Source organism: Aspergillus brasiliensis, assembly GCF_001889945.1.
Source record: "Aspergillus brasiliensis CBS 101740 unplaced genomic scaffold ASPBRscaffold_4, whole genome shotgun sequence".
Taxonomy (NCBI): Eukaryota; Fungi; Ascomycota; class Eurotiomycetes; order Eurotiales; family Aspergillaceae; genus Aspergillus; species Aspergillus brasiliensis.
In genome coordinates, this window is record NW_027137445.1 from 2,524,756 (window position 1) to 2,545,516 (window position 20,761).

The window sequence follows — 20,761 nt, forward strand, 5'->3', positions numbered from 1 at the left end:
CTCATAGCTCCATAGTGCTTGCTAATCACTTCCCAGCAGTAAATGATTCATATTGGCAATTTAGGTACAATATTAGGTGAGAGAAACAAATGAGCAAAAAAAAAAAAAAAAAAAAAAAGAGAAAGAGAAACAAAGGATCCCGAAAATGATACTATATATATTATTAGAGAGGGAGAGGAGAGGATGGGAGACACACTGTGAGAGAGAAAAAGACTGCGATCGGAGAAAAGGAATAACAAAACATAAAGAAATGAAGCACGATGAAAAGACGCCTCCAGCAAAAAGACCATTAATATCAAACAACACATACTGATTATCCATGCCATAATGTCCGCGAACATTCGAGGGACCTTCCCTTTTAATTTGCAGCATGCTCGCTCCATATTCTAGGTACCCTTTTTTTGACCAAGACCTTACTTTTAGTATGGACTTTTATTTCTAGGTACCCCTTCATACGAAATGTCGCGGTGATGAAGACACGTTGGTGTGAATATACACCGCCCCTAGCAGCAGATTGTAGGGCACGTTCGTTTGTGGGTATGTCAGACAAATTGCAGCTCAATCGGACCAGTACACGCGAGGCTAGAGTTTCGTGGTGTCAGAGTCAGTCCTATATTTGATAGCAAGGCAGGACACAGCTTACTTTGGCCATCGCCCATTATCAGAGAGAATGTTTTGACGAGGGGTTCCCCGGGGCGACTATAAAGGTGAAACACGCTCTGGTAGGGTCTATCTTCCTCGTAGACATGGCCCTGGTGAGGAGTTAGCGGAGTGCATCTCGTAACCTTGAATGCAAACGAGGGAAGTTCGACCTCAAATGACTTACCTTAACCAAAATCTGATGGGGATTAGCGGGCACATCGGGCTCATCAATGAAAGCTTGCAGGCATATGCCAGGCTCCTCCCGTAATCCTGAGCACTCGATGAAGTAACTCCTATTACATTTCTGGTTCTTGGTGACGATACCACTCAGGGCCTTGCGCGCGGCACCGACAGATGCGGATAGTTCACTGCCGTTGGATCAGCATGTAGTGCATGTTGAGATTTCTAAAACTTACGGTTCTTCAGAAAACCGGATTTTAGCAAACCCTGCATCCTTGAACCCCTGCGAGAACTTATCTTGCGCAAATTTAGAGCGCATCAGCCCCCCGGTCATCAACAGTTCCTGCAGAGTCAGTCAGCTCAGAATTAGGGAGAACGACAAGAAGATGGACGTACGTCAATTTTGAAGTGTCCGCGAGTGGCTTTATCCACCTGGTTGTTCACATGATGGACGACTTGGCCGACAACGCGGTCATAGAACGCTCGGATATCGCTATCGGACAGAATTATATGACGACTCGTGGAATCATACAAATGCGACGCAAAACAAGTCATCTGGTATCTAAGACGATGGCTCCTTCCATCTCCGTTGAACAATTTCTTTGTTTCTTTGAAGTGGTTCATAAGACGTTCCCTCTGATCCAAAGAGTCATTGAACGGCGTTGTGAAGGAGGCGTTGAAGCGTTGACTCATGAGCTTCATGAACTCTCTGTCAATGACGGTACTTCCAGATTTGGGGCCTATGGTGGGTGCATTAGATCTTCGTTTGAATATAAACCGACGGCAGAGCTCTGTACCTATGGCGCTGCTCAGTTCTGTGAGCGAATACGAGGTTGCAGTTACATCCGTAATCATATAACACGCAATGTCCTAGCTTCTTGTCAGGATTGAGACGTCGAATAAATGGCGCTTATTCTACTCACAACCGTTCCCCCGCCCACATCGCATACGCAAAACGTCCTCCCGAACTATTGATTTGAAATCCCATTAGCCAAGGGTATTCTAGGGTCAATCATGCATTCGTACTAACCTTTTTTTCTTCGGTAGATGCTTCAAGAATGGATATCGCAGATGCCTCACTCTCGGTAACAAAGCAAACTTCCTCGTGTGCCTCATGACCAAACCCGGCCAGGTGGATGGCCTCACTCATCCGGACCTGTGCGTCGTTGGACCACCCCGCCGGAATAGAAAACCAGTACTCCTTTCTGATATTCGGTTGACGAAAAATGTACGATTTTCCCAAGTATTCACGGATCGCGCCAAGGTAGTCGGCGACGATACGCACAGCCGACTTTCCGGTTGGAAGTCGCATGAGTCGTTGTCCCGATATTCTTTCCAGTTCTTCATCCCGGAAATCCGATGACTCTAGGTCTGGGTCTAGAAGGAGCTTGGTCCACCTGTATGTTTCGAGCCCAGGGGTAGTCTCAAGTCCCCATCGAGGGTGCGAGCCATTTGGGTACTGCATTGTCGACGGCAGTTTAGCCTCGGTTTGAGTTGGCCATTCTGTCACTTGATAAATGGTTGGCTTTATGTCTTGCGCGTCATTTTTATAGCCCCAAGAAACGGCTTGGGTACGATTAGTCTCGTGCATGGTGTATGGAAGGTGGGAACCATCAACTCACCGGTACCAGTCGTGCCATAGTCAATAGCACAGACTAATGTCCCCCTGCTTTGTTGCATTCTGCGACTATGACTACCCAGAACTCGCTACTTGACCTTGGTGTATTCACCGTGATGATTTTTGAATGAAATGAAAAGATTATTGGAGAAAGGCAACCTTGACCCGGGGGTGGGGAATGGAAACTGAGGTGTCGCAGACAGTCAAAAGCATCGCGGGAGGGGAAAAGGAGAGATACGCCTTATTAACCTTCCATGTGTCCAATGCTGCCCGACACGCATGTTCGTCTGCTAGCTCTCTGAGGAGAGGAGGAGGAAATTGTCTCGGAGGGAGATACTGGCCGTTCCGGGAGATACGAGGCTGGCTGATCACTAGTCTGGCCATCTCCCAAAGTTGATAGGTCTGTCCCTGCTCGACTGTCTCAGTGTAGGGGAAATGAGGAAGCAGAGTGAAATTAGAGAGAATAGGCGGGAAGAGAGTGTAAGTTACACCTCCCAGGTCTAGATGCTCCGCTTCTCGTGCGTTTGTTGTCAACGGGAAGACCGGGAAACAAAGCCACTCGACCTCTTTGTAACTACTGGTCCCTGTTAACCCCCTTCTCATCTCGAGTCACTTACTTCTCTTCTCTTCTTCTTCTTCTTCTTCTTCTTCATCATCATCATCACCTCCTGCACCTCTTTCTTTTCTATTATTTTCTCATTCGACTGCCTTTCTCAGCTTTGCTTCCTCTGCACAGTTCCGAAAACGCCGACATGGATGAGAACTCTGTCCAGGTAAGAATCCATTCGGGCTCAGGCTTGCTGACTCTATTTCAAATTCTGATATGAAGGCATGAGGCACACGCTAATGACACTCTAACCTTCTAGGAGGCATCCTCCCCAGCCAACACCAACAGTAACTCCGGCCGTCATATCTCAGAAGACGAAAGCTCACCCCAGACTGAGGACGTTCAAACACTCAAGGCCGAAGTTGCCTTTCTCCGAGAACAATTGGACATTATTCAGGGAAAAGCTAGGCTTGAAGTCGGCATGTATATGGATCAGTTGGAGATGCTTAAAACCGGGGCGGGGGCTTGGCCACTTCGTGATCCCGCCGCGTTCCGGGAGATGGTCCGTCGCTTTATGCATAGCATAGAGCATTGGTGCCAAAGTTATGCCCGGCAAGGTCTGCCCGATACCACTGGACTGTCTGTCCTGGAAAAACAAGCCATTGTTCGTAGCCTAGAGGGCTATTGGGTCCAAGATTTGGAATGGGATACACTGATGAAGTCTCTTCCTTACCCATTCTCCCTGTATATGTCAGAGGTGCTCGCTCAAACCATCTTGACAAAGAATATCATGGATAAGTTCTTTGTCAACCCATTCTGGTACCTTGAGGAAAAAGAGTTTCATCAGCAGACTAGTGCAACGAATTCTGTCTCCTGTGCACAGAACCTGCAACATCTGTACCATCGATTCTTAGAAAGTGAGAGTTTCTTCCCAGCTGCTGCTATCATCCTCATCTGTTGCAATCATGCTGACCAGGGCTGCAGCAAACCCCCTCAGAGCCTCCCGTTGGAGAAGGGAAACAGTCCGTCTCTCGAATTCGGTCATGATCGCCCAAGCACCCAAGCTCGAGCTCGGTCAGCAAACAAAGGAATATCGCACAAAAGCTGTCTCTTTGCTCGCCTCCACCCTACTTTCCGACCCCTTCTTCCGAAGACTACTAAAGACTGTGAAGTCCGACGAAGCAAAGAAGCGAGATAACAACCTTCTAGAGATATGCGAGGTTGCTGATAAGATAGCAATTAGCCTCGGCTCTAGCGATGGATATTGTCTGTATAAGACACTGGCGAGTGTTGGAACTACCTTCGATCGGAGAGCGAATGAAACGATAGCCCACAACCTCCATGCTGTCCTCGAAGAATCTGACCATGCCAGATTGGCTGGCCGTCGCATCATAGGTATAACTCGGCCGGCTATAATACTAAAGCTAACAACTCTGATGAGGGACGAGACCATCTTGAGTGAAGCCGAGCTATTGGTGGAACATGGTGACTACACTCAGGAAGATTTTGAGCGTGATCGACCCAAGCCTGCTACAGAATCGGATGAAGAGGATGAGAAGGAAGAAGACTAAGAAAGGGAGAAGATTTCGGGATTTCATCTGTAGTATTTTTCGTTACATATTGTGTTGTTCATATGTGTTCCAGGGCTGTCGAATATTTGGTTTTATGCGGTGATTCATTCCTATCTGTTGTTCCTGGATTCATCATTCCTGTCCATTACAACTGTTCTCGGTTAGATATCTCACTTCACTCTCAACAGAGATGAGGTTTTAGTTCGTTCATTATCTCTCTGTTTCTTGAATCATGCATTCATTCAGCTAGTTTCCTCGAAGTTTGTTTAGTAGACCACCCCGAGTGCAACCTCATCTAGAATTGGGATATAAACCCTCCCATTTCGCAGGCCACTTCACCCACTCGGCCCATCCCTCATGCATCTCCCTACCAAACAAAGATCCCTACGTATGGAGCGTCGGAGAGGACGCCAAACCTAGTCACCTTTCTCCCTTCCGATCTTCCACCCCACGGGCACTAAATGGGCCACAGGATGAGGTATGCGAGAGGGAAAAAAAGGGAAAAAAAAAAAAAAGAATGAGGGCATCAATCCCGACGCACTCTGGCCTCTCGCGATCAATTTACTCCTAGTACTAGTGCATCACGATAAACCTTGTCGGTCGATATATGGGTTCGGAGTTTATTTCCTGCCTTGCTGGCCTTATTTCTCCATCTGAGTTCAAGGCCAAAAAAAAAAGTATATAATTACTATCCGGGCCGAAGTGTGTCACCGGAGAACTTGGATTGGTGGTGATCAAATGCCGAAGTTAATGATGGGTCGGAGTGGCAGTTCTCCGAATAGTTACTCCGTTCTCAATAAGAAATTAGGTTTCGGGATCTTTCGTAGTATGCTCGAGCTGTTTTTTGGGGGAGGGGGAGGGAGGAGGATCCATTGTGTGGGAGTTTTTTTGGGGTGAGGATCTGTTGAGGGAAGGAGGTCAGTGGATTTTGCTATTTGGTTGTGTACGCACATACACACACACACACACACACACACACACACACACAAACATTATTTCTCTCTCTCTTTGAGAACGCTGCTACTAACGGCAAATGTAACCTTGAACTGGCCCTGGTGGTGGCTGTGCTGAGTGTATGGAGTAAGCCACCACCACCGGGGCCAGTTGATGAATCTAAAATCCAAAATGAGAATAACTACCTTGGCTTGCTTTCTTCCCCTCCTCTCCCCAAACACTTCCCCCCTATACTGGAAAACGGCTTTTTTTGAGAGCCAAGTGAGGAGAATAGATAATAGATAGTAGATTGTCAGATCAGTATAAAGGAAAGGAAGTGGGGGGGGAAGAGGAAAGAGGATGGTAAGCAGTAAACAAGCAGAAAGAACACATGACGGGGCCAACTCATCTCAGATCAATAGGCTGCCTACGGACTGAAAGTCTACTATTTGGGCCGCTTCTGGGCCCAACGAAAATAAGGAATCCAAGAATGACATCTACCTAATATCTATCTATAGTAGTACTCACTTCTTTGGAGTGTGCCTTGCCCCCCGCTGTCCTGCAATGTATGAAAACCTTATTTCGGCGTCCCCCGGGCTGTCCACTCGTAGTGCGCTTTAGGATTGAGATTTTCCAGTAACCTGCATCGGGCCACCTGGTAAACAAACTAGCATTCTGAGCTCGGCAGCTCAGAATGAGTATCACTTATTTATGAACCTTTGCTGACTTAGGTAGGATACCACCATAGGTACGTAGTCATCATGTGAGGTGCCCGATTCTCTCAGCACCGGCCTTGTAGCGGGAGTTCCATAATATACTACTACATACAAAAGATGGTATTTTTTTTTGTAGATCTCAACTCACCAAAGGCTTTAGAAGCCTGGTAGAGGTCGTACAAGTTCTACTAATAGTAGGTTATATTATCTGATTTCCCCCGCCCCTTTCTCTATTTCCTTTTCCCTTCCGTCACATTCAAATTGGGCTGGATGTACCTAGGAAAGAGTATAACCATCCCTGGCCAATGAATCAGCCTAACAAGTGATCAGAAAATTGAGTAAACATCTAGATAAACATTTTTTGCTATCTTAAATACATGTACATTTAATTATAGATTGCTAGCTCTTATATGGATGGGAATTTATTCTGAGAAAAAAGAGGTGTTTTTTTGTATGGCACTACAAGGGTGGCCGACTCGGGTGGGAAATCCGGTATGTGTCTGCTACGATAATTATCATGATTAAAGGCTACGGTATTGCAATTACTCTTTGAACTATCACCTAACAACGCCCGCCCATATTATTTTGCAGCCTGATATACATTCTAAAGGCGAAAGCAGCAACAAGGAAATGAACAGAACACTTGTCGACATGATGAAAAAGAAGACACTGGAACCCAGGGAGGAAGAACGGAGAGAGAGAGAGAGAGAGAGAGAGAGAGAGAGAGAGAGTGTGTGTGTGTGTGTATGTGCGAAAGAAATCCAAGAATCCCGAAATGAACAACAAAATAGTAGGATATACTAAAGAAAACCGAAAGTAGGGGAAAGGGACCAAATGAGTGTCAGGTCTCCCAGCTGCTGCTATGAAGCGGAATAGAATTAGGTGCAGCATTACGCCCCAATCATGACAGAAAGACGTGTTGCTTCTCTGACCTGGCGTAAGTAGCAGCTACCTTGCGGGCATGTTATGACCAGACTGGAAAGGTCTGGCAATCGCCGCAAAGAACCCCATTTACCCGGCATTCGATATTCAATTCCCCTTTCTTGAGGCAAAGGATGGCCGTCACATCGACGTAAATCTGATAGTATGTTTTCCCCTCAGCGTCAGTGAGGTGAGGGTGGCCATCTAGAGGAATGGGAGACAGATTGAGATTGACGTAGTCAATGGGCGTCAGTTTAGACTTGTCGGCCTTCTCGCAACTGGTGGGTGGCGTTTTCCTATCAGCCGAATAAACGGTGATCGTCTTGATCAACGCTTGATCACTTGAATGTAACAGCTCGAATCGACGCGTGTAGTTGAAACTCTCCTCGTACATGTTACCCTTGCGAAACAGCCAAGTTATCGGGGCGATAACACCATTAGATCTCTCTTTTATCCGCTCGCTCATCCCTCGCTCCTTGTCTCTCTTTTTGGTCAGCATGAGGTCATCATGCTGAAGTCCGTAGGTACGGGCGCATTTCTTTTGGGTGTAGGTCACATCGTAAATGCCCGAAATGGCCGAGCCATAGGCTGTTGCAATGGCCGGGTTCTCGGGGATGACTAGCTGAACCCCCCGCTTGGCCGCGAAATCCTCATAATGAGCCTTGGCATACGGTGAATTTGCAAACCCGCCAGTGATAACCAAGTGTGTTGTTCTGCCTTCTCCACGCAGTCGACATTCTTGGTCAGCTTCGTTCAGCTGCCGGCTCATCAAGTCTAAGGATTGGCTGATAACAGGCTGAAAGATATGCTGTAGATCTGCAAGAGATAGAAGGATTTCCATCTTTTGGGAGTCATAGAACTTTGAATCAACAGCACCCAAGTCCAACCTTAGCCTGTGTACCACGTTGGAGCCATTGAATCTTTCTTTGATTTGCGTGAAGTCCTGCATGAACTGACTTGTCAGACCGTCCTCTTGTCTGAACACCCTCTCAAAGTCCCCTTTGAACCTGTCTATCATCAAATCGAAGAACCCGACTACGACTTTTATCGCCCCGCATCTCAGGCCTGTGGATATGTTAGTGGAGTTGAATAGCACAATGCGGGGGTCGTTTCCACATACCACAGGATTTGGTGATTTGAGTGAGCCTCAAGGCTGGCTCACGCGAGAACACACGATAGGTGGCTGAGTCCTAGCTAATGGTCAATAATCTAGCTTGGATATCATCTCTATTGTAGAGGTACTCACTATGGTGTATCCGCCTAAGTCACATAGACAAAACACATCTCCGGCCTATTGTGTCGGTTCTCATCGTTAGCAAGCCCAGCCCCCTCGGGTTTCTAACAATACAGTACTGACCTTGAGAGCAGAACCTTCTCGATCTAGGAAGTATGTGGCGGAAGCTTCAGATTCCGAAGAAAGCTTCACATGGCCCGGGAAAGCATTTCCAAAGCCTGCTTCGCAGATGGCCCTCCGCATCGCCAGCTGGGCGTTTTCTTCCCAGATTACCGGGGTGGAAAAGCAGAACTGAAACCGGATCTCATGGGGGTTGGCGTTGACAAGTCCCAGATAATTCAAAACGAAACGGTATACTTGTCGGAGGTAGTCTCCGATCATTGCACCAGGTCCCTTACCCGGTGCTAGCGTTACCAATCTCAGCTCTGCAAACTTCGCGTACGAGACAATTTCTTGAAAGTCATCGTAGGGAGTTGTGGGATCGAGGAGGGGCTTGAACCACGCGTAAGTTGGGGAATATGCGTGTGCTTGGAAGCCCCACAGAGGTTCCGAGTCTTCTGGATAGCTGATGGTGGAGGGGACCTTGAGTGAAGTTTGACCCGGCCATGCAGACACGATCTCAAACTGAACGCGTTGTCCTGGACTGTGCCGGCCCACGACAACGCCTATAACCGGACGAGTCAGTGGCTGCGCGAACCCCAGCTTAAGATGTAGCTGACACTCACCGGTAAACGTCATGCCAACATCAAGGCCGACCACGATCGTTTGGGTGTACTGGTTCATCTGATTGAGTCAAGAGCGGAGAACAAAACCACAGTTGTTACGAATTCGGAGACGAAGGATGGATAGCAGATGGATTGAATGAAGGAGGTTGGGGGGCGGGGAGGGGGTAAGAGACAGATGGTGATAGCGGAGATGGAGGAGAGACCGCGAGAAATTGGATGAGGGGGAGAGAGACTGTTGGGCAGTTGATAACCGTTTGTCGGGCCCCTCTCAATCCATCCATCAACAGTGGCCCTCTCATTGCAGCTTTCCATCCCCCGATGAGAGTCCAGGCCTAAGCCTCCCTGGCGGACGGCGAGCTGATAGGCCTAAGTTAGGTTCCGTTGTCTCGGAAAGTACTATTTCGTGAGAGGCATCCGGAGACATCATAGGCTGTCCCACTCGTACGGCCCGTTTAGGAACGCCTAGGTGAGGCGGTTCAGAAGGGGAGTGCGAGAAGGAAGAAGAAAGCAAAGGAAAAAGGAGAAAGGAGAAGAGGGAAAGGAGAAGAGGGAAAGGAGAAGAGGGAAAGGAGAACGGGAAAATGGTAAAAAGGTAAAGAACAAAGGAAGCCATCGGCTCCCCATCACGGACAACGAGGCTGTTCCATCAAAGCCAACTACTTCATTGCCGTTGGAACCCCCCTCCCCTCTGAGTTCTTGTTTTGAGTACCACCGTCTCTCCCCTCCCTCCGTGTCGTTTGTTCTACTCTCTCTCTCTCTCTCTCTCTCTCTCTCTCTCTCTCTCTCTCTCTCTCTCTCTCTCTTTGTCACTTTTTCTCTCTCAGCTCTAAGAAAGGAACCCCTTCCGGCCCAAAATTCATCTTCATCTCAGCACAATGGGGAAGAGGAAGCAAGTCAAGGTAAGCATCTTGATCTCAGATTTCCAGATTCGTCACGGCCCCTGGCTGATCCTGCTCATCATTCTAAGGCATCATCCTCCGAAACATCCTCCAAAACTCTCGATGCACTTCAGGCCAAGGTAGATGAGATGAGCAGAGACCTTCGAGAAAAGTGGTGGCTGGCAGCCTCTGGGGGACACGGCTGGGAAAAACCTGCCATCAACTATGACGAGGCGTTTCCCTCCCTCTTCTGTCGCACCAAACATTGGGCCGACAAGTATGTGAAAAGAGATACGGCTGCGCTGGCAGAATACTCTCCCAAGGAGAAACAAAGTATTCTTCAGAGCCTGAATGGCTACTGCGTACAGGATTTGGACTGGGATACCTTTATAGAGTCTCTGCCTTATCCAATTTGTACTTCAGTGCCCCTTGCACTCGCCCAAACGATGATCGTAAAGGACATTATCGACAAATTCTTCGAGAGTCCTTTTTGGTACTTTGAGGGAAAGCCTGACCTGGTAGGCATGGAGCCTCGAACGGAGCATTCGCTGTCATTCGCACAACACCTGCAGCATCTGTATGAGCAGTTTTTGATCGGTGAGTCTACCATTTCCTTCACCATATCTAGGTTTCAACAGTCGCCTTGTCCTCGTATTGACTCGGTCATTGCATAGTGAACCCAAAGTCTGCCAGCCTTTGGAAGGCCGAGACTGTTCGTCTTGCGAACTCTACCAATGATGACCAGGCCAACAACACCGAGCTGGGTCTGCGTACGAAGAGACGACGGGAGGAAGCTGCCCGCTCATTCGCTTCTGCAATGCTTGAACATCCACCCTTTCAAATGCTGCTTGGAGCCTGCGAAGACACCGCTGATCGGGAGGCAAGTCTTGTTGAATACTACGAGGACGCCGAGAAGCTCGCGTTCGGCCTTGGATATTCGCATGGGATCTGCAGTTATCGAAACCTCACACGACTGCCCCGGTCCTCGTTCTGGAGAGGGGATCCCTTTGTAACTGCAGAGTATCTTCATGGACTCAGGCCAGACCAGCCCAGACTAGACGGGCATCGCATCTTGTTCATCATGCAGCCGGCAGTGTCGCGCATTGGTGCATTCCCGGAAGGTGAGCTGCAAGAATGGACCCAAGCTGTGGCGGTGATTGAGGATGGCCAGTGGACAAAAGAGGAGTGTGAGAAGTCACGAAAGGAACAGAAAGCTAAGGATGAGGAAGCGTATAGAAGGAAAAAGGAGGAAGGGGCGAAAATGGACGCTATATATGGGAAAGCAGAAAGAGAATGGAAGGAGCAATATGAGGAGCAACAGAGGGAAGCCGAGAATGCCCCAGTGAGGCAGCACAATGAAAAAGACTCAGAAGAGCTGGAGAACACGACATCCAAGCGAGCACGAGGAACAAGGCGAACAACAAGAAAGAAGGCAGTCCAGCAGGAAGCAGCAACAGAGGATGAACCACCGGAAGAGAAAGTTGAAGCGAAGAAGAGAGGGCGTCGAGCAAACAGAAAGACTACCAAATGATGTGCTTAGTGATGAGTTGCGCAATCTGCTTTCTGATTCTGGTACTTTTTCGCAATGAGTATTTTATTTATAGTTATCATCGAATGGCATGCCACTTTATCCACTGTTGCCTGTATTCTGACAGCGATAATTCCTTCGCTTGCGAAATTGAATGGAAGAAGGACCAGAAAGGAAAAAAAAAAAAAAAAAGTAATGGGACGAGCCGGGCTTGAACCGGCCACCTCCAGATCTTCAGTCTGACGCGCTCCCAGATGCGCCATCGTCCCTTGTTCTTGTTTAGAGGCACACTCTTTAGGTACTATAGGCAATTTGCTTTGATGAGAGGCTAATTACACCAGTATCCAGATCACGTGCATGTATCACTTGACTATTGCTGCTAACTACATAAGCGTCACTATTAGAAAGATGAAGTCCACAGAGTGCCAGAATTGGTAATCATACGCGTGACGAGCAGTACTACTGACAGGACACATCTCGTGATGCCATTAACTCCCCAGCTATGTATAAAATTACGCTGGAACATCCATCTATGCTCCATCCCCCTGTTGTTGCTGTTGCTGCTTCCATTGGTGAGCTCTTTGCAGCAGCTTCGACAAATTCGCCGCCGACTGGTCGTCCGCCGGGAATACATAGTCCATGTACTCCTCGTACCGGTCGTCGTCCAACTTGCGGCGCTTCTTGACTCGCCGGGGCATCTGTTTCTCGATCTTGTTGATGTCCTCTGGTGAACCGTGCGTGTGCTCGAACGACCGCCAAGCATTGAGCAGTTCCACGCGCTGTGTCATGGTTAGTCAGGGGATACGTCAGAGAGGGAATGTTGGGTGCAGCTTACCTCTTCCTTGAGCTCCTTCTCCTTGAACACCTTGTGAGCTCGCTCGAAAACGGCCCGAGCACGACGCTTGGCATCTTCGCTGATCGGCCGCTCCTCTTCCTCCTCCTCTTCCTCTTCTTCCTCGTCGGGGACGTTGATCTCGAAGCGGGCATAGTTGATCCACACCTTGACGTGATCTGTCTTCTCCAGGAGACGCTCGTAGAGCTGGCGGACCCGGTCGTATTCGCCCTCGTACTCCTCAAAGTCGATGTAAGATTTCCAGACTAACTCGGGCATATCGAGAGTTTGCTGGTCGATTCCAAGCTCATAGATGGCTCGTGCGCGGTCGGTGTCATCCAGCCCGCGCTCCAACTCGGCATACTTAATCCACGACTGGCTGTTGGAAGGATTCCACTCGATCTGCTTTTCGAACAGCGTCCGGCACCGCACGAACTCAAACAGCTGACGCTCTAGATCAATGTATCCCCGAAAGAGTTTATCCTTCGGGCACATGCCGATGGCCTGGCCAAGCGTCTTACGGGCTGCTTGGAGATTCATCTGACGGATCTCAAACTGCGCCTTCATGAGCCAGATCTTGGCAAAGGTGAACTTTTTATGAGGGATCAACTTGAGGCACTCGTTGTAAATTTGGCGCGCACGCTCGGCGTCCTTGGCTTCCAATTCCTCCCAGATGGCGTAGAATATCCAGAGGTAGATATACCGTCTCCAGTGCCGCTTCTCCTGCGATGGTGGTATCTGAGCAATCGCGCGTTCGTAAATGTCGCGGACTCGGTCGGGGTCGCCTGAGGTCTCCTCGAGCCGGGCAAAGTCGAACCATATGTCGTAGTTCCGCGAGTTCTCTTTCAGTTGCTCCTCGTATTGGACTCTGCGCTTTGACAGAATCACGTCCTCAACACCTTCCCGGTCACCGTATTGTTTCTCGAATGTCGTATAGGACTTGTGAAGAGCCATGGACTTGGAGCGAGGAAGTCGATCTAAAGCATATTTGTAAATCGCCCGAGCACGCTCATACTCCTTCAACTTCGCCTCGAACTTGGCATAGCCGATGAAGAGCTTCTCGTCCATAAAATCCTCGCCCAGCGTCTCAATCGCCATTCCATATACCTCCCGCACGAGATCGCTCGTTCCATACTCCTCTTCAAACCGAGCCCACTTGATCCAATTGCGTGGTTCGGGGTGGACAATGGTGAACCGCTGGAAGATCGCGCGCGCCCTCTCGAACTCATTGTACCGCTTTTCCAGCTTGATGTAGGCGCTCCAAGCTCCCTCCTCCGGCTCCCAAGACATCCACCGCTCAAAGACCTGCCGTGTGCCCGCAATGTTGCCCAGCGTCTCCTCCATGTAGACATACTTGTACCACAGCTTATCCACCCGGGGCAAGATCGTCACCGCACGGTCGAGCAAGTTCCTAGCATGGTTGATGTTGCGATTCCGCATCTCCGACTCAATGTACCGAATCCATAGAACCACTGAGGTCGGGCTGACGTCCAGCGCCCGTTCAAAGATCGAACGCGCCCGGCGGAACTCCTTTTGCTCCAGCTCCCACGCGGCATAGCGCATCCAGTTGTTCATGTTGATTCGGTTGCGACGCACATAGTCTTCGAACTCTTTTCGCTTGCGACCCTGGTATTCGTGCAGTTCTTCCAGGTCGGCAAAGCGCTGCGTCGGCGCCTGCAATGCAGGCTCCTGCCGGTCCACGGCCTCGCGAAGCAGCTGCTCCGCTGAGATCTGGACGGGCGCCGCGGCCTTGTTCTTGACCCTGGGAGGGCCGCGTGACGCCTCCATCGTGGTGTAGTTTATGCGACGAAAATCGATCAATAAATGAGGTATAGATCAAACCGGACAAAGTCTCCGAGGGTGCTGGCGCGTACGTAGGGCTGAAATAAGTATGGCTCGACTGAGAACACGGTCAAAGACCCCGAATCAATGGCGTTGTGCTGGCTACCGGGCGGTAGTCGAGGTTGATGCTGTTTCCAGATTCCGAATGGATGCTGCGATCCAAAGTCAGACGAGCTGCGGTGTTGGTCCGTCGCGCCACCCCCAGCCACCGCGTTGCTGACTCAGCTCCATCGGCGTGCGTGCAAAGCCCAGTCCGTGTGGCGGCGAAACCAAACCTCGATCTTCACCTGCATCTCATCTACGCAGCCTTGCTTTGATTTTGCGGACCTCCACAGCTTGTCTGCTGGTCACGTTGCCGCTTGCCCATCATGTCGAATGCGGAGGAGCTTTTGAGGGATTTCGAGGAGGACGACGAGGATCTTGAGGTTGGCGATGGCCTCGAAGAGGAAGGTGTCGATGAGGAGCAGCTGGCACAAGCTCCTGAGGTCACTAACGAGTTTGACGTCGCCTTGTCGACCGCCGACGAACTGACCCGTCTACATAAAGTGCTGCGCGATCACTACTCTATCCGATTTCCTGAGCTTGAGACGCTCGTGACTACTCCGATCGACTACGCGAAAACCGTTGCTATTCTGAAGAATGGCCCGCTCAACGATATCAAAGCTCTGTCGACCTCGTCGGATAACATGGTTGGCGTGCCACTGAGGTCGATCTTGGATGGGCCGTCCCTGATGGTTGTGGCCGTGGAGGGTACCACCACTCGAGGCCGGGAGATGACCGAGTCCGAACTCAAGACCGTCATGGATACATGCGAACGGATCCTGAAACTCGATCGCGAACGGACGGCGCTTACGGAGAGCATCCAGTCACGGATGAGCCAGATCGCTCCCAACTTGGCGGCCTTGATTGGACCGGAAACTGCGGCTCAGTTCTTGAACCAGACTGGAGGTCTGCTTGAGCTAGCGAAGATTCCCGCATGCAACCTGGCTGCGCAGGGCTCGAAGCGAACGGAGGGACTGGGTTTTGCTACGAACATCGGTATTCGATCTCAGGGATTCCTCTACAACTCGCCAATCATACAAGGGGTCCCGAACGATCTCAAGCGCCAGGCCATTCGCATCGTTTCCGCCAAGATGGTCCTTGCTACGCGAGCGGACGTCTCCAAGTACAGTCCTGACGGATCGTTGGGTGAAGAGCTGAAGCAGCAGTGTTTCCAGCGTCTGGAAAAGCTTACGGAACCCGCGCCGAACTCGGGCACGAAGGCGCTCCCCGCTCCGGACGACAAGCCGTCTCGTAAGCGAGGTGGACGACGGGCGAGAAAGGCCAAGGAAGCCGTCGCCATGACGGAGCTCCGTAAAGCGCAGAACCGGGTTGCCTTTGGTAAGGAGGAAGCCGAAGTTGGGTATGGTACCGGAGAGGGAACGGTCGGACTGGGCATGCTTGGCCAACAGAACGATGGACGGATCCGCGCGACTCAAATCGACCAGAGAACCCGGGCGAAGCTTAGTAAGAACAACAAGGGATGGGGTACCGCGACTCCAGTCAGTGGCACCTCTACGTCTCTCCGTGCATTCGGCTCCAATGCTAGTGGGACAGCCAGTGTGCTTCAAGCGAAGGGGCTGCGGACCTCTGGAGTTGGTACCTCTCTGGGAGGAGCAGCCGGTACTGCCAGTACTATCGCCTTCACGCCTGTGCAAGGGTTGGAGCTGGTGGACCCTAAGGTGCAAGCTGAGATGAGTCGGAAACGCAAGGCCGAGGAGGATCGGTGGTTTAAGTCTGGCACATTCACGCAGGTTGGTGGCCAGAGCAGCACGGCACCTCAAGGGGGGAATGGAGGCTTTAAGGTTCCGGCATTGCCTCCGAAGAAGAAAGTCGACACCGGCGAGGGCAAGATGGCACCGCCACCGCCGCCGGGGAAGCAGTAGAGAGGGGGGTTTGTGTTTTCAGGGTTACGAGCATTCACAAGGCGTTATAATATGGGATTTGCATGATACCATCAAGAACTGTATGATAGGATTCAATAAAAATACCAGTGCTTAATTATGGTTTAGCTTCTTTGATCACCAGTGGGCGGTATTGTGCAAGGGAGTTAGTTTCCATGCGAACCAGTGGACAGCTAGCCATGGTTCCAGGCGGGATGGTGAAAATTCTCGGGCTGGGGATAGGCAAAGCCCAGCCCACACACACCCTGATGGCGCAAGTCCGGAAGATATGTCGTGCTATTGTCACATTCAGGACAATAACGGACAAGAACTCAACCCTTGCTGGGGGTCGCGCCGAGAGAAGTGTTTCGTCGTACTTTTCTTTATCCTCCATTTGGCACACCAGCTGACCACCATCCTCGAAGTACTTGTAGTAGTTATTAGTCCCTGGGCCTCCAAGTTACAGAGCCCTAAGCAACTACCGGGGATGCGTAGTGCAGGCCAGTTGGTGTCGCACCCGGGGATCCGATGATAAGCATAAAATTAGTAGCCGATGATCCTCCAGGCACCCGGGCTCTCAAAAATCGATCATCCAACGAGCAGTGCAACATTCCGGCTGACCGACTCCAGTGTCGGCATATTGCGTGCTTTGAGAGTGATCTGATCGATGTTGGTCTGGGGAGTGAATTTGGATCGGGTGGACCTGTACAGTGGGAAGTTGGTTTATTGTTGGGTTTCATTTCTTTCTTAAAGACGTCGTTGTATCCCATGATCCTTCTTTTCGATTAATTTCTCCTGGTTTATTCTATTTGCGCCTATTGTCACTCTTTAGTATCACCTTCTACCTATACATACACACACCTATACCCAACTTCATAAATCTATAATATACTACTACCATAGACCAGCAGCCTAGATATCACTGTTACTACTAGACCAACAATGTCCCCCGGAATAACCTCACCTCGTCCCTCCACCCCAGAAACCCAACAACAAGAACAACAAGGGCAGCTTAAATCACCACCATCCACCAACATCCTCCTCAACCACCACACCCTCCTAACCACCAACTCCGAAGCCTTCAAATTCCACGCCGCCGCCTCCCTCCAACTCCGCCTCCACCCGACAATCCCCAATGATCCCTCCAGACTACCACCATCAGACACCAATCTGATCATCTCCCCCTACAACACCCCCCACCACCTCCTCGACCTCCAGACCCTAGAACGGCCCTCCCAACTCCTCGCCAAAGCCCTGACTCTATTCCACCCCATCCGCCCCGACTACGCCACCGCGCCCTACACCGAGTCCTTCAACTGGGACACCGTCTTTGCATTCCTGCGAAATCTGGCCAAAAGCGAGGGGTATACTTGGGGTAAAAGGCGGGATAATATCTTCTATGTCGTGGTGTTCCGGTCGACGTTGAGCTCTGAGGCAGATGGGGAGAAGTTGCATGTGTTGGATGAGATGTCGTTAAGGGAGGCGGTGGCCGGGGGTGGGTTGTTGAAGTATTGGTTTGGGAATGTGGATGAGGAGAGGAGGGGGTTGGCTACTTGTGAGTTTCTTTCTTCTTCTTCTTTTTTACATACCTTTTGTTTTTTTAATGGGTTGTTTGTGAAGAATCGACGGGAGTGGATGTGCTAATCAGTTATGAATGTGGATGGATAGGTGTCTGGCGCAGTCGAGAAGATGCACGAAATGGAGGGTCGGGACCGTGGCATCGACGAGCACGTGGGGCGGCGAGGGAAATGTATGAACGAATTGAGTTTACGACGTTGAAGTTGGTGGTGGGGGAGGATGAGGAGGGGAGTTGGGGATGGGAGTTTGGGGAGTGGGTGGATGAGTAACTGATTCATGATTTGATACACTCGGTTATGGGCTGTCGAATGGAAGTATGGAGTATATGCAATTCATGCTGCATGTTATGTAGAGTTATACCCTTGATTCCAGTAATACCAATCCATTGCAACCTCGCTTGCAGCATGCTGACCGGAAAACACTACTACATCGAGAGTGAACAGCCAAAAGGGCAGCATTGCCCGCATAGTGGACCCCCCACCCGCTCATTGTGGCGTTTCCAGAAGGGTATCTTTCCACGCGGAGGTGGGGTGTGTTCCACTGGAATTGTTCGCCAATCTCCAATCTGCTGATAGTAACACCCCCATCCATATTGCAGCCGATCAACTTGTCAAGAATCATGGCTTTGCTTTGCTGTATGGACTATGGAACGTTTCTCAACGCGGGGGAGGATCCATTCTCCAGATTTAGGATACGTCACGGCACATGCACCGATAGATATATATATATATATATAACCCTAGACCCCGGTCTCTTTCCCTCCTACCATAGTTTTAGTAAAATAGTATCACTCCACCACTAAGTACTTCTACACACCATGCCCGGTGTCCTCACCCAAACCCTAACCGTCAGCGACGGCCCCCTCACCTCCGAAAACGCCGCCCTCCTACGCCCCTCCGACCCCAATCTTCCCCTCGACGAGCTCCGTGCCCGCTTCAACGCCGACGGCTACCTCTTCCTCAAACAAGTTCTCCCTCGCGAAGACGTCCTCGAAGCCCGTCGCCAATACTTCTCCTACCTCGCCCCCACCGGCGTCCTCCAGGACGGCAGCGACCCCGTCCACGGCATCTTCAACCCAGACAAAACCCCCGACGACTACCCCGGCATCGGGGCCGGCGGGGCGGCTGGTAACGGTCGACCAGGCGGAGAGAGCGCGGCGCAGTTCGTCGATCGTGCCATCGAAGCCCACTACAAGGACTGGTATGCCGAGAAGCTGGTCCAGCATCCAGCACTGTATGCCTTTATTGCCAAGTTTACGGGGTGGGGGGACAATACGTTGACGTTTAAGCGGACGCTGCTGAGGAATAATATCCCCGGGACGAAGCCTATTGGGGTCCATTATGATCAGATTTTCATTAGACATGGGGAGCCGACGGCGGTGACGGCTTGGGTGCCAATTGGGGATATTAAGTTGAGTGGTGGGGGGTTGATTTATTTGGAGGATAGTATGTTGTCCATTATCCATTTCTTTGTTAAGTGTCTATGGGCTTGCTAACTGGGATAGGTGATGTCGTGGGCCAGAAGATCGAGGATGAATTCACGGCCAAGGCCCTGGCTGCGGGCATGACGGAGGAAGAGGCGAAATATGCCTTCAACTCGAATATGATGTCCACCGGCATGTTGTCGGAGAATCCGGCCGAGTTTGCCAAGCAAAATGGCCGGCGTTGGCTGGTCTCGGAATACGAGGCGGGGGATGTGGTGTTGCATAAGCCGCACATGGTAAGCGGGATAGATACCTAGGAGAGGCGTGTGGGATAGTGCTGATGAGATTTAGATCCACGCGTCGACGGTGAATAATGACCCGGATCGAGTGATTCGGTTGGCGACGGATCTACGGTTTGCAGACTCGTCCCGGCCATATGATAAGGTGAGTTTATACCAGTGATTCTGAGGTATTGAATGGAGACTGATGATGGTGTAGAGATGGATGAACTACTACCGATTTAATGACGGTGTTTAATTGGTCACTTTCGGACAAGGATAGTGGTGGTTTAATTGAACATAATTCTTATGACAGGCATGACATGATCCTTCCAGCTGCTTACTCCCAGCACACCTCTGCTTTTTGCTCTCACTCCTCTGTAGTGGAAATATCAAACGTACAATGACAGATCCTAGGCCCCTTCGTTAGCCCCCATACCCTTAGGGTATAATGATACCTACTGCTGATCATCACAGAACCCTCCAGTCCACCCACCTCCCTGCTCAATGCACTAAACCCTTGGTTAGCCTACTTTCTCGAACCCGGTTTAGAGTCACCTACCGTATTCCGACAGGCAAGATTGGCAATGCTATCCCCGCCACGGATCTGGCATGAGGTGGAATTGCTCAGAGTGATTTCCAGGAGGGCAGCCAGGGCGGGCAGCCCCAACCCGAGGCAGGAGTAGAGAGTGACTAGGGCGGTTTTCATCGTGGTGTATGTACCTTCTAGCTACTATTTGGTGGCTCAGCTAGTGGATGTTGGCGTGGTGGTGACTAGCTGGAGAGCTACCAAAGACGAGAGCCCCTTGCTAGTTGCTACGATAGGCCTAGGTAAGTTTGGGAGGGACCTTGGAGTTGACTGGCTGACAAGGGTGGCTGCATTCTGTGAGGGATCTGCAGAGGGGATTACTTGGATTGAAGCTCGTGCATGGCTGCGGATGGTCCGGTACTACACAGCACGATCTGCTATCGATATGGTGAGGGGATACTCGGGATTTGACTCGTTAATGTTTCAATGTCTTGATGCCTTAACTGCTCCTGCAGTATCTTCATGCCCAAAACTTTTTCTCATGTTTAATCGATCAAGCTCACTCGTGATGGCTGCTTCGACGTGGCATCCCTTGCTGACGGCCTTAGGTAAGAGGGGGGCCAGATGTACCTTGAGGAATGAGTGGGAGGAATCTCATTGTCCGAAATCCGATTGTCGGCACCACCAACATTGGGGCAGTGGGATCCGCCGGTCGCGATGGATACCGGAGAACAATAGTCATCCTCGAGACTGCAGTTAACTAGTTAACTAGTCAACTATGGAGTAGATAGTTTCGAGACCGAGGGATTGGACCAACAGCAGCAATCAGGAGACTCGCCGTCAGCACGCAGCCCGGAAGCATAG

At 50.5% G+C, this 20,761-nt stretch overlaps 9 protein-coding genes and 1 non-coding gene across 10 annotated transcripts; 5 read left to right on the plus strand and 5 right to left on the minus strand.

Moving 5' to 3' along the window:
* Positions 1-257: 257 nt before the first annotated feature.
* ASPBRDRAFT_41710 (Hsp70 family protein) lies at positions 258-2,694 on the minus strand. The gene is made up of 9 exons (XM_067624631.1): positions 2,445-2,694; positions 1,853-2,388; positions 1,746-1,790; positions 1,620-1,692; positions 1,219-1,562; positions 1,059-1,165; positions 827-1,010; positions 644-752; positions 258-582 (listed from the first exon to the last, which is right to left on the minus strand). Exons 1-9 carry the CDS (start codon positions 2,500-2,502, stop codon positions 359-361), a joined length of 1,680 nt encoding a protein of 559 aa, XP_067481188.1. The 5' UTR covers positions 2,503-2,694; the 3' UTR covers positions 258-358.
* Positions 2,695-3,015: 321 nt separating this feature from the next.
* Positions 3,016-4,737, plus strand: ASPBRDRAFT_523597 (uncharacterized protein). Its single transcript, XM_067626891.1, has 3 exons — positions 3,016-3,213; positions 3,307-3,904; positions 3,972-4,737. The coding sequence occupies exons 1-3, from the start codon at positions 3,193-3,195 to the stop codon at positions 4,556-4,558; spliced, it is 1,206 nt and encodes a 401-aa protein (XP_067481189.1). The 5' UTR covers positions 3,016-3,192; the 3' UTR covers positions 4,559-4,737.
* Positions 4,738-6,737: 2,000 nt separating this feature from the next.
* ASPBRDRAFT_523627 (Hsp70 family protein) lies at positions 6,738-9,263 on the minus strand. The gene is made up of 5 exons (XM_067626892.1): positions 9,088-9,263; positions 8,486-9,027; positions 8,375-8,419; positions 8,249-8,318; positions 6,738-8,193 (listed from the first exon to the last, which is right to left on the minus strand). Exons 1-5 carry the CDS (start codon positions 9,143-9,145, stop codon positions 7,172-7,174), a joined length of 1,737 nt encoding a protein of 578 aa, XP_067481190.1. The 5' UTR covers positions 9,146-9,263; the 3' UTR covers positions 6,738-7,171.
* Positions 9,264-9,880: 617 nt separating this feature from the next.
* Positions 9,881-11,695, plus strand: ASPBRDRAFT_206103 (uncharacterized protein). Its single transcript, XM_067621765.1, has 3 exons — positions 9,881-9,986; positions 10,055-10,562; positions 10,640-11,695. The coding sequence occupies exons 1-3, from the start codon at positions 9,963-9,965 to the stop codon at positions 11,494-11,496; spliced, it is 1,389 nt and encodes a 462-aa protein (XP_067481191.1). The 5' UTR covers positions 9,881-9,962; the 3' UTR covers positions 11,497-11,695.
* Positions 11,690-11,762, minus strand: ASPBRDRAFT_t120. Its single transcript has one exon. It is a non-coding gene; the product is annotated as a tRNA-Phe (tRNA).
* Positions 11,763-11,807: 45 nt separating this feature from the next.
* On the minus strand, positions 11,808-14,305 carry clf1 (putative cell cycle control protein (Cwf4)). The gene is made up of 2 exons (XM_067619789.1): positions 12,329-14,305; positions 11,808-12,272 (listed from the first exon to the last, which is right to left on the minus strand). The coding sequence occupies exons 1-2, from the start codon at positions 14,111-14,113 to the stop codon at positions 12,024-12,026; spliced, it is 2,034 nt and encodes a 677-aa protein (XP_067481192.1). The 5' UTR covers positions 14,114-14,305; the 3' UTR covers positions 11,808-12,023.
* Positions 14,306-14,463: 158 nt separating this feature from the next.
* Positions 14,464-16,298, plus strand: ASPBRDRAFT_41716 (U4/U6-U5 snRNP complex subunit PRP31). The gene has a single exon (XM_067624632.1). The coding sequence runs from the start codon at positions 14,536-14,538 to the stop codon at positions 16,090-16,092; it is 1,557 nt and encodes a 518-aa protein (XP_067481193.1). The 5' UTR covers positions 14,464-14,535; the 3' UTR covers positions 16,093-16,298.
* A 539-nt stretch (positions 16,299-16,837) lies between these two features.
* On the plus strand, positions 16,838-17,986 carry ASPBRDRAFT_41717 (uncharacterized protein). The gene has a single exon (XM_067624633.1). The coding sequence runs from the start codon at positions 17,032-17,034 to the stop codon at positions 17,731-17,733; it is 702 nt and encodes a 233-aa protein (XP_067481194.1). The 5' UTR covers positions 16,838-17,031; the 3' UTR covers positions 17,734-17,986.
* A 498-nt stretch (positions 17,987-18,484) lies between these two features.
* Positions 18,485-19,627, plus strand: ASPBRDRAFT_122216 (uncharacterized protein; the record flags this gene model as incomplete). The annotated part of the gene is made up of 4 exons (XM_067617495.1): positions 18,485-19,112; positions 19,172-19,386; positions 19,442-19,534; positions 19,589-19,627. 4 exons carry the CDS (start codon positions 18,485-18,487, stop codon positions 19,625-19,627), a joined length of 975 nt encoding a protein of 324 aa, XP_067481195.1.
* A 76-nt stretch (positions 19,628-19,703) lies between these two features.
* Positions 19,704-20,335, minus strand: ASPBRDRAFT_41720 (uncharacterized protein). The gene has a single exon (XM_067624634.1). The coding sequence runs from the start codon at positions 20,075-20,077 to the stop codon at positions 19,898-19,900; it is 180 nt and encodes a 59-aa protein (XP_067481196.1). The 5' UTR covers positions 20,078-20,335; the 3' UTR covers positions 19,704-19,897.
* Between the last annotated feature and the right edge of the window lie 426 nt (positions 20,336-20,761).

Bases quoted from the DNA above. Each gene is read 5' to 3' on its own strand.
- ASPBRDRAFT_523627 (XM_067626892.1), bottom strand. From the start codon at position 9,145: ATGAACCAGTACACCCAAACGATCGTGGTCGGCCTTGATGTTGGCATG. The intron at 9,028-9,087 runs GTGAGTGTCAGC...GTCCGGTTATAG, and splicing joins TGTTGGCATGACGTTTACCG to GCGTTGTCGTGGGCCGGCAC. The intron at 8,420-8,485 runs GTCAGTACTGTA...CCGACACAATAG, and splicing joins GAGAAGGTTCTGCTCTCAAG to GCCGGAGATGTGTTTTGTCT.
- ASPBRDRAFT_206103 (XM_067621765.1), top strand. From the start codon at position 9,963: ATGGGGAAGAGGAAGCAAGTCAAG. The intron at 9,987-10,054 runs GTAAGCATCTTG...CATCATTCTAAG, and splicing joins GGAAGAGGAAGCAAGTCAAG to GCATCATCCTCCGAAACATC. The intron at 10,563-10,639 runs GTGAGTCTACCA...GTCATTGCATAG, and splicing joins GTATGAGCAGTTTTTGATCG to TGAACCCAAAGTCTGCCAGC.
- ASPBRDRAFT_41717 (XM_067624633.1), top strand. From the start codon at position 17,032: ATGTCCCCCGGAATAACCTCACCTCGTCCCTCCACCCCAGAAACCCAA.
- ASPBRDRAFT_41716 (XM_067624632.1), top strand. From the start codon at position 14,536: ATGTCGAATGCGGAGGAGCTTTTGAGGGATTTCGAGGAGGACGACGAG.
- ASPBRDRAFT_523597 (XM_067626891.1), top strand. From the start codon at position 3,193: ATGGATGAGAACTCTGTCCAG. The intron at 3,214-3,306 runs GTAAGAATCCAT...CTAACCTTCTAG, and splicing joins TGGATGAGAACTCTGTCCAG to GAGGCATCCTCCCCAGCCAA. The intron at 3,905-3,971 runs GTGAGAGTTTCT...CCAGGGCTGCAG, and splicing joins GTACCATCGATTCTTAGAAA to CAAACCCCCTCAGAGCCTCC.
- clf1 (XM_067619789.1), bottom strand. From the start codon at position 14,113: ATGGAGGCGTCACGCGGCCCTCCCAGGGTCAAGAACAAGGCCGCGGCG. The intron at 12,273-12,328 runs GTAAGCTGCACC...ACCATGACACAG, and splicing joins AGAAGGAGCTCAAGGAAGAG to CGCGTGGAACTGCTCAATGC.
- ASPBRDRAFT_41710 (XM_067624631.1), bottom strand. From the start codon at position 2,502: ATGCAACAAAGCAGGGGGACATTAGTCTGTGCTATTGACTATGGCACG. The intron at 1,011-1,058 runs GTAAGTTTTAGA...ATCCAACGGCAG, and splicing joins ATCCGGTTTTCTGAAGAACC to TGAACTATCCGCATCTGTCG. The intron at 753-826 runs GTAAGTCATTTG...ACTCCTCACCAG, and splicing joins CCCATCAGATTTTGGTTAAG to GGCCATGTCTACGAGGAAGA.
- ASPBRDRAFT_41720 (XM_067624634.1), bottom strand. From the start codon at position 20,077: ATGAAAACCGCCCTAGTCACTCTCTACTCCTGCCTCGGGTTGGGGCTG.